Genomic DNA, 10,784 nt, shown 5'->3' with positions numbered 1-10,784 from the left:
GATCTAATCAAAATTATAAGAATACGCTCAAAATATACATGATTTCTTTAAACTTTATTTATGCATATTTGACTTAGGCGCTTTTAACTTGAAACTCAAACCGGAAGAGGAAAGCGTCCTCCTTAGGCGCAGACCGTTTCTGTTCAGGTCAAAGCAGTACGCGTTTTCGGTAGAGGCAGCAGTAAGATTAGTCTTCAGAGCAATTTTAGCGTTAAATATCTTTTAACGCATTTGCTAAACGTGTTATTTTATAATGAGCGACAACGAGAAAGAGTTCAGGGAGCAGGTGAGTTCACGATTCATGACAATCAGCGTTAGGACGAAATAAGCTGTTAGCTACATTTGCAGATCTGTTTAACGGCTATATTTTCTTTTTAAACAGGCCTCGAAATTAGTAAAAGTCGAGTTTATACAAGGATATTAAGCACGTTGTGTGAATTATAGACTTAGATTCTTAAAGTTTATTGGGGCGTTTATGTGAAAATAAGAGGGCTAGCGCTTGCTTGCTAAGCTAAAGCGTGCGGCCTGCTAAGCGCAGCGGTCGGTAGAGGAGGCCGCCACCTGGCCGCGGGTGCTTTCACTTTCTCATTTACTTGTTATCTAACGTTGCTTATTGAAAATATAACTAGCCAGCAGCAAACATATGTGTACAGTTAATAGTTAGCTACCTCAACGTTCAGCTGTTTGTGAGTAAGTTGTAGTTTAGTCCCAATGAAGGCCAGTTAAACGTAAAAAGTGCACCTTTTCATTCCTAATAATAATGTTTCCTAGTTTTTCTTGATGTTTTTTTCCCCTTTTCTTTTCATTTTTTTAAATTTCTGGTTTTAACAGACACCAACATGCCTTATCACCCTTGTTTGTTCTTTGTTAAGGTTGAGGTTGGAAGAAAGAAAAAGGCGGAAGACGTTTCAGATGTGAAGTTATTGTTGTTTGAAGCTGATGGTGTTGATGCATGCTAATGTATGGGAGAGATGCTGAAAAAAGAAGCGATCAAGAGCTGTCCCCGCGTCTAGTGTTGTAATGGCAGATGGTAAAAGGGGGAAGAGGAGGAAAAAAAGAAGTCATATATTCAAACGGAAGAAAGAAGAAATGAAGGGTTGTTATGAAGTAATGAAGTTAAAGAAGTTATGAAGTTAAGATGAGAAGTTTTCCAGGGTATGAGTAATTTCCTAACAGCCTGCTATGTTATTACTCTATTTCATCCTATTATTTTTCTCTATAGCATGCATGATTTTCCCTCTCTGTATCAGCCACATCACTGGTCAATTCCTCCATTCTTTATTTTTAATTAACTTTTTGTGCAGTCAATATTTAAGCTACATTTCTTAATATCTGCTTGAAATATCTTTAGTATTTCACCTAATTCCTCAATATTTAGTCTCAAACCTGTTAAATGCGAAAATGTGGTTAACTTCTTCTGAAAAGGGCATTGAAGGTGGTGAGCGGTGTCACCTCCAGGCCCTGTAGTGTTGTTGTTTTGGTACATTTGGCTTTAGAGTGTTTCTGACATCTGCAGTCTGGTTTGTTCAGGACTCTCGGGCCGGCTCGCGGAGCGCATCCCCTGGAGGCTCACCTAAATCCACTAGCCGCTCACCAGCGCGCTCCAGAGGTGGTTCCCATCATTCCAGATCCAAATCTCAGTCCCGATCTAGATCTCGGTCAAGATCTAAATCCAGGTAAGTCAGGTTTCTGATTTAAGGTACATAACAAGATAATCGTGTGAGATTTTGGTTTCCTCACCTGTGATTTATTTATTTTTTGTCTGCAGGTCTCGATCCCATCGAAGTTCACGCAGACACCACTCCCGTTCCCGCTCTCGTTCCCGCCGGCGCCGCTCCAGGAGCCGATCTCGTAGCTCTGAGTACCGCCGGCGCAGGAGCCACAGCCGCTCCCCCATGTCGAATCGACGCCGACACATTGGCAACAGGGTATGGTGCTACTTTGTTAACTTGTACTCAAGGTGTTTATGGAGACGCGAGTCATCAATTTTTAGATTAAACAGTTTAATGTTGACTGTGTGATGTATAGTTTAAGGTGTGTGTGTTTGTGTGACATTGTGAGATATGTTGACATGTCACAATCATGAATTTCTCATCTTAAATTATTTTTTTTGTCCCCACACATCAACGTTTCTGCTCACAGGCCAACCCAGACCCCAACAACTGTCTGGGTGTGTTTGGTTTGAGCCTCTATACCACTGAGAGGGACCTAAGGGAGGTTTTCTCTAAGTATGGCCCGTTGGCAGACGTCAACATTGTGTATGACCAGCAGTCACGTCGATCCAGAGGCTTTGCCTTTGTCTACTTTGAGAACTGCGAGGACTCCAAGGAGGTCAGTAGAATAACATAGGGATATGTATTTAAAAACTTAAAATAGTTGGCTTATTTGTCCTAATATAGTTAACCTCTTTGCTGTTAAAAAGCTATTTTAGTTCAAACTAAACTTCAAAGAGCACATCCATGGTTTTGTACAAGGTGAACAATAGTAAGTAAAATAGCATAAAAGACAAATGTGAAAGTGAAACTTGTTTAATTATGCAGCTCGTCTTGTCCGTCCAGTCTGCTGTTTAGTGTCTACAGAAGAGTGAAACAATTTGCAATGCAAACAATTTCAGTTAGTCTGCTTCTGACTGTGCGTGTGTGTTTATTTTAGGCCAAGGAGCGAGCTAATGGAATGGAGCTGGATGGACGCAGGATCCGAGTGGATTTCTCTATTACCAAACGAGCCCATACTCCCACTCCAGGAATCTACATGGGACGCCCCACATAGTGAGTGCTTGTCCACTGGGGAGCTTGAGATGTTATATGGTTACTTGAGCAAAATTGACACACTATCATTTGTTTTAAGTGGTGGTGGTGGTGGTGGTGGTGGAGGAGGCGGCGGTGGCGGCGGCGGTGGCTCATCACGTCGTGTCTCAAGGGACTACGACAGGGGCTACGACAGAGGCTATGATAGAGGCTACGATCGTGACTACGATCGTTACGATGACCGCGAGTACCGTTCATACAGGTTGGTGCTTTTTCCAGCACCGTTTGTATCCCAGTGTTGATCACGAAGATTTGATAATGATGCATGATTGATAAAGACTCAAATTAGTCAGTAACTGTAACTAAATTTTTTTTCCTCCCCTCATCCTACAGGCGCAGATCTCCATCTCCTTACTATAGTAGAGGATATCGCTCTCGATCACGATCCTACTCACCACGTATGTTTAAACAATGTTTCTGCCATTAGACTAGTTTATTTAGAAAACCTTCAATTTGACTCAATCTCTAAACTTTATGTATTTTTAAACAGGTCACTACTGAGCAACAAGAGAAGAGGCGACAGAAGTGTTACTGTTTGGATGACAGTGTTTTGTTTTAAATCTGACAATATTATGTATGTGGTTTAAAAACTCTGCATCTGTTTGTGTATCAAAAGTTTAACAAAATTGATCCAAAAGAACCCCCTAAATTTCTCCCTGAGCACAAAAAAGTCATCAGGGAATCATGCTGCACCAAGTCTGTGCGAAGAATCCGTTTTTGGTTTGTTTATTTTTTTCTGAAAAATGGAAAAAAAATAAATAAATTTTGTTTTGTTTTTGAAGACTCAGTGTGATCAAATGAATTGAAAGCACAGTCAGTGGTTGTAAAAAGGCTAGGATGTTCTCAGTAGTTTTTGTTTTGTTTTTATGTATCATAGCTGGATTTTTCTGTGCCAGTTTTACACTTTCTCATTTTGCTCTTTGTTGGTAGGTGATTTGTTAAACTGTCGTGAGCCTAGTTTGCCCCTCATTAAGTTTTAAATGCCATGTTTCTTTTTCAGTTTGTTTTTGCTTGATCGAACGTCCACTTTTGTTTGTATATAAGAAATTAAAAAAAAAAAAATACTTTGACCATGCTGTGCTCTTTGTATTTAAGATGTGCTTCCATTTTTTTCACACCTAAATTGTGTTATTATCAAAATTGTCAGAGTTACTGGTTAAAGCATTAATTATTGAACATTATTTGATTAAACTAATGTCTTCCACCAGTAAGAAAAGTATTGCTTGCTTACTACAAACAATATAAAAACAAACGTTTGGGTTTTATTTTAATAAATTACAGCAACAGCTACACGCAGTCATAAGCACTGCTGCTCCCTTTAGGGGTCAGCACAGTGGATCATCAGCCTCAATCTCATCCTATTCTAGAATCTTTGTTACAGCAACACTGTAAATCCTCCACAACATTTGTGAATCTTCGCTGTGGTGGTTTTGTTTTCCTCCTGCCTGTCAGCTCCATGTCCTTTGTCCATTATATTCCTCTACAATCCACTCAACCTGATCTACTCATCTAATGTACTCATAATCTTGTCCATGAAAATCTTTCTGCTGTCCTTTTGTCACAAAACACCCCTGTCGCTCATCTTCCCTCCACCTTGCCTGCCCTCTTCTTCACTTCTTGTGCACTTTCTGTTGCTATGGATAGTTGATCCATGTGGGGAACAGGCTAAGCAGAGAAGCTCAGACCTCTCTCTGTCCAGCCACTGGGACACCAAAGCATTCTTAGGATATCTGAGAGACATCTCTCCAGCATTTCTTGCTTCTGCTGTCTTTCATTCCTCTTCTCTCCAGTGCATACTTCAACCTCTCCAGGCTTCTCTTCTACCTGCTCCCTATATTCACTTAATTTGAGGACATTGTATTTTGAAAAAGTAGACCCCTTTCTGTTGTTGTCCAGCGTATTTTAATAAGAAATTACCTCAGATATCCAGTTCTATCGAAGCTAGTTCAGAAGTAAAGTCTTTTCTTATGGGTTCTGGCCATACTGACTTCGTGTTCTTGAACGCATTACGCACACGTCACGGTGAAACAGACCGCGGAGTAATTTTAAATACTCACGAGACGACTCACGTATCGTATAACAAAAGAAAGGCAGAAAAGTGCATTTAAATTAAATAATTTGGGGCAAAATAAAAAATATATGTCCAAGTTGAGTTATGTCGTGGCATTTCCAGCTCTTCGCCCGACCAATCAGAGAGCCCTTACGTCAAAACACTTCCGCTTTGCTCCCCAGCTTGTCTTTCCAGTAGAGCGGCCGGTGTGAACACGCATCAGGAGTGGACAGCACGTAGCCTGCAGGTTTTAAGGTAGCAAAAGAGACGTTTTCTTAGCCAAATAAATGTTGGTGTCTTTGTAAAGTTCGGACGGTACAAACAGGACTATGTATTCTGGTTTAAATTTTCCCATCTGCTAGCTAGGAGTGGTTCCAGTTAGCTACTAGCTGGCGTTAGCATGCTGTGTTTGAATGAGCATATGACCCTACACGTTTTTAGTGGAGCCAGCTGACATGCAGCAGAGCCGAGGAGTTGGTTAAAAAAAAACTCTGCTTTTTTTAGTATCCCAACACGAGTGTCTTAATCTGACCATCTTGTTTTAAATCTCGTAGATGCCTCCAAAGAAGACAGAAGCTCCGAAGCAACCTCCATTGATTGGACGATTTGGAACATCCCTAAAAATAGGAATAGTGGGATTACCTAATGTTGGGTATGTAAATTTTATAGCATTTTTTCCTAGCTGAATGAGTGGGAAAAAGTGTTAGGCGTCACCATTCTCTCTTAATGCTGTTGCAGGAAATCCACATTTTTCAATGTGCTGACTAAAAGCCAAGCTGCTGCGGAAAACTTCCCCTTCTGCACAATTGACCCAAATGAGAGCAGGGTACCCGTTCCTGATGAGCGATTTGATTTCCTCTGCCAGTACCACAAACCTGCCAGGTGTGTATTGCAACAGCTGGTTAGAAGATGTAAGGACATCTGCATCATCTGATGATCTTCCTTGTCACTTCAGTAAGGTTCCCGCTTTCCTGAATGTTGTGGACATTGCTGGTCTGGTGAAGGGAGCTCATTCTGGACAGGGACTCGGAAACGCCTTCCTCTCTAACATCAGTGCTTGTGATGGGATCTTCCATATGACTCGTGAGTTACAGTTGCTGCACAAACTACTGCAGCTGCTGTGTAGTAACAGCTGAGAGAGAGCACAGGTGTCAGGGCATGCTGGAAATAAAGGTCTTATGGGGTAATAGGTCCATCTTAAGAACTTTTCTCAGTGTACTTTTGGCTTTGACTAGGACTGGGAATTGAAGCCTAGTTCCAAACTGTTTCCATCTACAGTTTAAAGGTGTGTTCTGATTCTGAACCCTTAACTGGATAAGCAGTTGAGAATAAAGATGGATGAATGGTTATGATGGGGACATTTAAGTTAAAATTAAAAAAAGAAGAAGGAATCTTTATCAGGGTGACTAATATATATTAGAAGTGAAATCTGTGTATTAAATCTGAGCAGTTTGCGTTTGTTTGTTTTTTAATATCCAAGACCAGAGGTGTTATCCAGCATTGTCTGATTTTGCATTTGTGTCCATATCTCAATGATTCTGTTTCATAAATTGGTATAATGAAATTTGTGGTCATTCGAAGGTAATGTTAGGCAGATCTTGAGAGACTAAAGAACAATTAATTTTGTTTGTTTCCCTCTCACCAATTAGTCAATAAATAATGAAGGCAAATGAAATAAAAAGGCAAAATAATTGGCTCTTGGCTTATTTGTTAGTTTCACTTTTCAAAAAAGTGAAAGGGGACATCAGTTTGCTTAGAAATAAATTAGCAGAATTGAAAATTTAAAATATGTTTTAAATTGATTAACAATTTATTAAGTCTTGCTGTTGCTGTACTTCTCCAGTGAAAGTATTTGCATTTTTTTTCTTCAAGCTATGTCGTTGCACCGACAGTCTGCTGACGCTTGTTTGTGTTAAGGTGCGTTTGATGATGAGGATATCATCCACGTGGAGGGCAACGTTGACCCGGTGAGGGACATCGAGATAATCCACGAGGAGTTGCGGCTAAAAGACGAAGAAATGATCGGTCCAATTATCGACAAACTGGAGAAGACTGCTGTCAGAGGAAGTGACAAAAAACTAAAACCTGAATATGTAAGTGAAGGTTTTTTTTGTAGAAGCATTTACTTTTTGTCTTTTGTTGATTCTGAATTAAATCGGTCTGTATATGCTGCTTCACATGCTTCTTTTTGCTTCAGGATATCATGCTGAAAATAAAAAACTGGGTGGTAGAAGAGAAGAAGCACATCAGATTTTACCATGACTGGAATGACAAAGAGGTACTGATGTGTTCCAGTGTAAACAGTTTTTCTCCCTGAGACCCTATTTGAAACGGCTTTTTCATAAAGAACTTCATCTCTAACTCTTCACAGATTGAAGTTCTGAACAAGTACCTGTTTCTGACTTCCAAGCCCATGATCTACCTGGTTAATCTTTCAGAGAAAGATTACATCAGGAAAAAGAACAAGTGGTATGTTTGCTTTCACCCTGCGTGTCTACATGTCGCATATATTAATCTTACCGTCCTCTCATTTCTTTGCCATTTGAAATGACTCATCCTGCGGCCTGTTGTTCATCAGGTTGGCAAAAATCAAGGAGTGGGTAGATGCTCATGATCCTGGCGCTATGGTCATTCCTTTAAGTGGAGCTTTGGAGTTTAAATTGCAGGACATGGAGGAGGAGGAGGAGAGGAATAAATACTGCGAGGAACAGAAGACACAGAGGTATTTGGTCATTAGTCTTTAAGTTGTTAATATCATGCTAAACTTGAAGGGTACTTTCTTTATGGGTGTACTGTGAAGCAAGCAGTCTCTGGTATTGTAGGTGCAATTCCAGCAGGGCAGAAGAAATGTGTAGATGCCTTTAAATGCATTGCTCCCTGAATACATGCACATGTCAGTTAGAATGCAATGCACAATTTGTGCTGCTGTAACTTTCACAGCAGGGTTTATTCATGGGTAGTAGTAAGGAACGGCTCAACACGTTGCATGCATAAAACAGTTTTATTTAGGCAAACTCTGTATTGCAATCAGAGGAATAATTGGGGAAGACATGGCACTTTGAGGTGACTTTAAACTGAACAACACTAAAAACTTTGATTTTAAGTTCATGGCTCACTAACCCTTTAATCACTCTTTGTTAGTTGCACCTTTCTGCTGTAATGATATTAAATGGCTGCAGGCAACTTAATACTGAGTACTGAGTAATTAATTAAAGTTTGCACTGGTCCTTATTTACTAATGTGCTTTGAAACGTCCGTACCCTGTGCAAAAATTGAATTTGCAAACCATTTTTTGTTTTGTTTTGTTTGTGTGTTTCTAGTGTTTTGACCAAAATAATAAAGACCGGCTATGCAGCGCTGCAGCTGGAATACTTCTTCACAGCAGGACCAGATGAGGTGCGAGCGTGGACCATCAGGGTGAGTGTTTTGACGTGTGTGTGTGTGTGTGTGTGTGTGTGTGTGTGTGTGTGTGTGTGTGTGTGTGTGTGTGTGTGTGTGTGTGTGTGTGTGTAACCTTTTTAAAAATACATAATTAACTCTTGTGATTGAAGATAAACCACTCTGATAGTTTTGAATTTCAGAGATCTTCACTGAGTTTAAAAAATAAAAAAATAATTTATTCAAAGAATATTTTGGAAAGCTTAATTTTCCAATGTTTTTTGTTTTTTGTTTTTTTTCCTAATTTGTGATTAGAATGTTGGCTTGTATTAAAATTCCAACATTTTGCGTCATTTTTGTTATTTTTTTTCTGACAACCAGCTTCACTTTTGTTTTCCGTTATTATATTTAAGTAGTCAGTGAAGATCTGACTTGTAAAACTGAGTGATGGAAACATCTGACATAGATTTTTAAATATATGTGATATTATATTACTTTGGCTTTTGCCATTTGGTGTCTTCAACAGTTCTATAATTGAATACTGATAGAAATTTTATTGTTTCTTTGTTCAAAACAGAGCCCTGAAGTAAATTTTTGACAGTTGTCATCATTTTGTGATGATATCAGGAGCGCAGATTGTTACTTTTGCAGAATTTCTTAAATGTGATGCATTTAATAAATACATATTTTATTTATAACATGTCCTGTTGTGCTTTGGTCCCACAGAAAGGTACAAAAGCTCCTCAGGCTGCTGGAAAGATCCATACTGACTTTGAGAAAGGCTTCATCATGGCCGAGGTGATGAAGTTCACAGACTTCAAAGAAGAGGGCAGTGAAACTGCAGCCAAGGTGTGAGCTTTTGTTTTGTTTTGGGTGTTTTTGTTTGTTTGTTTTTCCCCAGCCCAATTATTCCTGAGTTGCTGCATGTGCTGAATTTCCATCAATAACTGTTATTATTCTGGAATATATCAACTATAATTTTTTTCCCTTGTTTCTTTCTCTCTCAGGCTGCTGGGAAGTACAGGCAACAGGGCAGGAACTACATTGTGGAGGACGGGGACATTATCTTTTTCAAATTCAACACACCCAATGCACCCAAAAAGAAATAAGACCACAGAGTCACTGGGTTGGGGGAATCAAAACTCAGAATACAGTTTAGTCCCACAGAGCACACTGTCTGCTGGTTTTCATACTTCTTTTTTGATTCTGATGGCTTCAGCTGTTCGAATCAGTTTTTGGTAACAATGCTTTAGTTGTTCATGTGTTTTTAACACATAAAAGACTGTTTTTTGATAATTTAATTTAAAGAAAAGCTCAGACTTCTTTTGAGACAGGTTTCTGTTTTGGATTTTTTTTAAGACTTAAGTGTTTTATTGCTCCGAGCAGCTCATCTTTTCTCTCTTCATGAATTGCAGTCATGGCTACAGCTGATTAATCTGTAAGCTTTCACATTCTAATGAGCCTGTTGTTTGGTGCATTAGTAAGGGCAGGCATGGCTGTTCTATCATAAAAATACTCATAATTGCATAAAGCAACAACGTGCTGCAGGTGAATTAGTTTTAGATGTCATCCCTTAAAATTTAAAAAGAGCAGCACAGTTCTATTAAATTTAAAAGGTGCTAAAATATATTGTGTCCAAAAATCAATCATCATTTCTTCTTGGGAGAACGAAAGCCATCGGTCGGTGTTTCATTGAGGGTGGGGCTGAACTGTATTGTGCTGATAACATGAGGGATATTATTTTAGAAAGAGGAACGGAGACCTCGGTGGCAGTGCCTCATCAGATTCCTGAAGAGAAAGCTGCTTTTATTGATTTACACTCCTGACGTAAAGGAGTCCGCCCCGCATAACGAGAGAATGCACCATTGTGGATCATTTGGACTGTACAGCTTTAAATTGCATCATGTTTCACCTCTCTCACTGCCCACAAACTATGCTCATTTTCATAAACATGCTGCCACACTGTGGACTAAAATAGAAATCTTTCTGACCTATGGAAACCAGTGTACAATAAGTATCACCCTCATCAATATGCATGTGTCAATAAAAGGAGATAAACCTGTTACGGTTTTGTATGTTTATTTTCTTTCATTCCAGGCAAAACAGATCGTCGTCCCAAGCTACTCTCATCTCTTTATATTTTGATAGGAAAAAGTTGCAGCATCTATTGAAATTATTTGTGAAACATGTACAGTTGTTTGTGGCAGTGCAGTATATATAAGGAAAAAAAGCTCTTTGGATGTTTGGGTCCATTTCAGATCAAAATCAGGTCCAGGCCTTGAGGAGGTCGATCGATGACTGTTGGTGTTCCACTGTGTTTTTCTATCCAGATTTGCTTTTACTACATTGGCAGTGTGTTTGGGATTATTCTCATGCTAAAAAAAATGAAGGCACTTCAGGCACTTTTTAGTTGGTATTGCATGGAGGATCAAAATCTTCCTGGGATTTTCTGCATTTATAATTCCAGCAATTTTCACAAGATCTCCAACACCATTGGCTGAAACGGAGATCCAAACTGTGACTCCATCTGTTTTACACATGGCTGTAGA

General features: G+C 39.4%; 2 protein-coding genes across 2 annotated transcripts; both read left to right on the top strand.

The window, feature by feature from the left end:
* The first annotated feature begins 138 nt into the window (after positions 1–138).
* LOC146612281 (transformer-2 protein homolog alpha-like) lies at positions 139–3,825 on the top strand. The gene is made up of 8 exons (XM_085342540.1): positions 139–286; positions 1,531–1,676; positions 1,769–1,928; positions 2,143–2,331; positions 2,653–2,768; positions 2,848–3,009; positions 3,141–3,205; positions 3,298–3,825. Exons 1-8 carry the CDS (start codon positions 254–256, stop codon positions 3,306–3,308), a joined length of 882 nt encoding a protein of 293 aa, XP_085198666.1. The 5' UTR covers positions 139–253; the 3' UTR covers positions 3,309–3,825.
* Positions 3,826–5,053: 1,228 nt separating this feature from the next.
* Positions 5,054–10,291, top strand: LOC146612280 (obg-like ATPase 1). The gene is made up of 11 exons (XM_085342665.1): positions 5,054–5,112; positions 5,412–5,509; positions 5,596–5,739; positions 5,813–5,940; positions 6,775–6,950; positions 7,055–7,135; positions 7,229–7,326; positions 7,436–7,579; positions 8,178–8,274; positions 8,962–9,084; positions 9,243–10,291. The coding sequence occupies exons 2-11, from the start codon at positions 5,412–5,414 to the stop codon at positions 9,342–9,344; spliced, it is 1,191 nt and encodes a 396-aa protein (XP_085198791.1). The 5' UTR covers positions 5,054–5,112; the 3' UTR covers positions 9,345–10,291.
* Positions 10,292–10,784: the final 493 nt, after the last annotated feature.

The sequence above is a fragment of the Diplotaxodon limnothrissa genome, linkage group LG19, assembly GCF_057381915.1.
Source record: "Diplotaxodon limnothrissa isolate DT_005_m linkage group LG19, D_limnothrissa_male_GT1.1, whole genome shotgun sequence".
NCBI lineage: Eukaryota > Metazoa > Chordata > Actinopteri > Cichliformes > Cichlidae > Diplotaxodon > Diplotaxodon limnothrissa.
Note: the sequence above shows the minus strand (reverse complement) of the source record. Positions and strands in the feature narration are given on the sequence as shown.

Bases quoted from the DNA above. Each gene is read 5' to 3' on its own strand.
- LOC146612281 (XM_085342540.1), top strand. From the start codon at position 254: ATGAGCGACAACGAGAAAGAGTTCAGGGAGCAG. The intron at 1,929-2,142 runs GTATGGTGCTAC...TTCTGCTCACAG, and splicing joins GCCGACACATTGGCAACAGG to GCCAACCCAGACCCCAACAA. The intron at 2,769-2,847 runs GTGAGTGCTTGT...ATTTGTTTTAAG, and splicing joins TACATGGGACGCCCCACATA to TGGTGGTGGTGGTGGTGGTG.
- LOC146612280 (XM_085342665.1), top strand. From the start codon at position 5,412: ATGCCTCCAAAGAAGACAGAAGCTCCGAAGCAACCTCCATTGATTGGA. The intron at 5,740-5,812 runs GTGTGTATTGCA...TTGTCACTTCAG, and splicing joins CAGTACCACAAACCTGCCAG to TAAGGTTCCCGCTTTCCTGA. The intron at 8,275-8,961 runs GTGAGTGTTTTG...TTGGTCCCACAG, and splicing joins TGCGAGCGTGGACCATCAGG to AAAGGTACAAAAGCTCCTCA.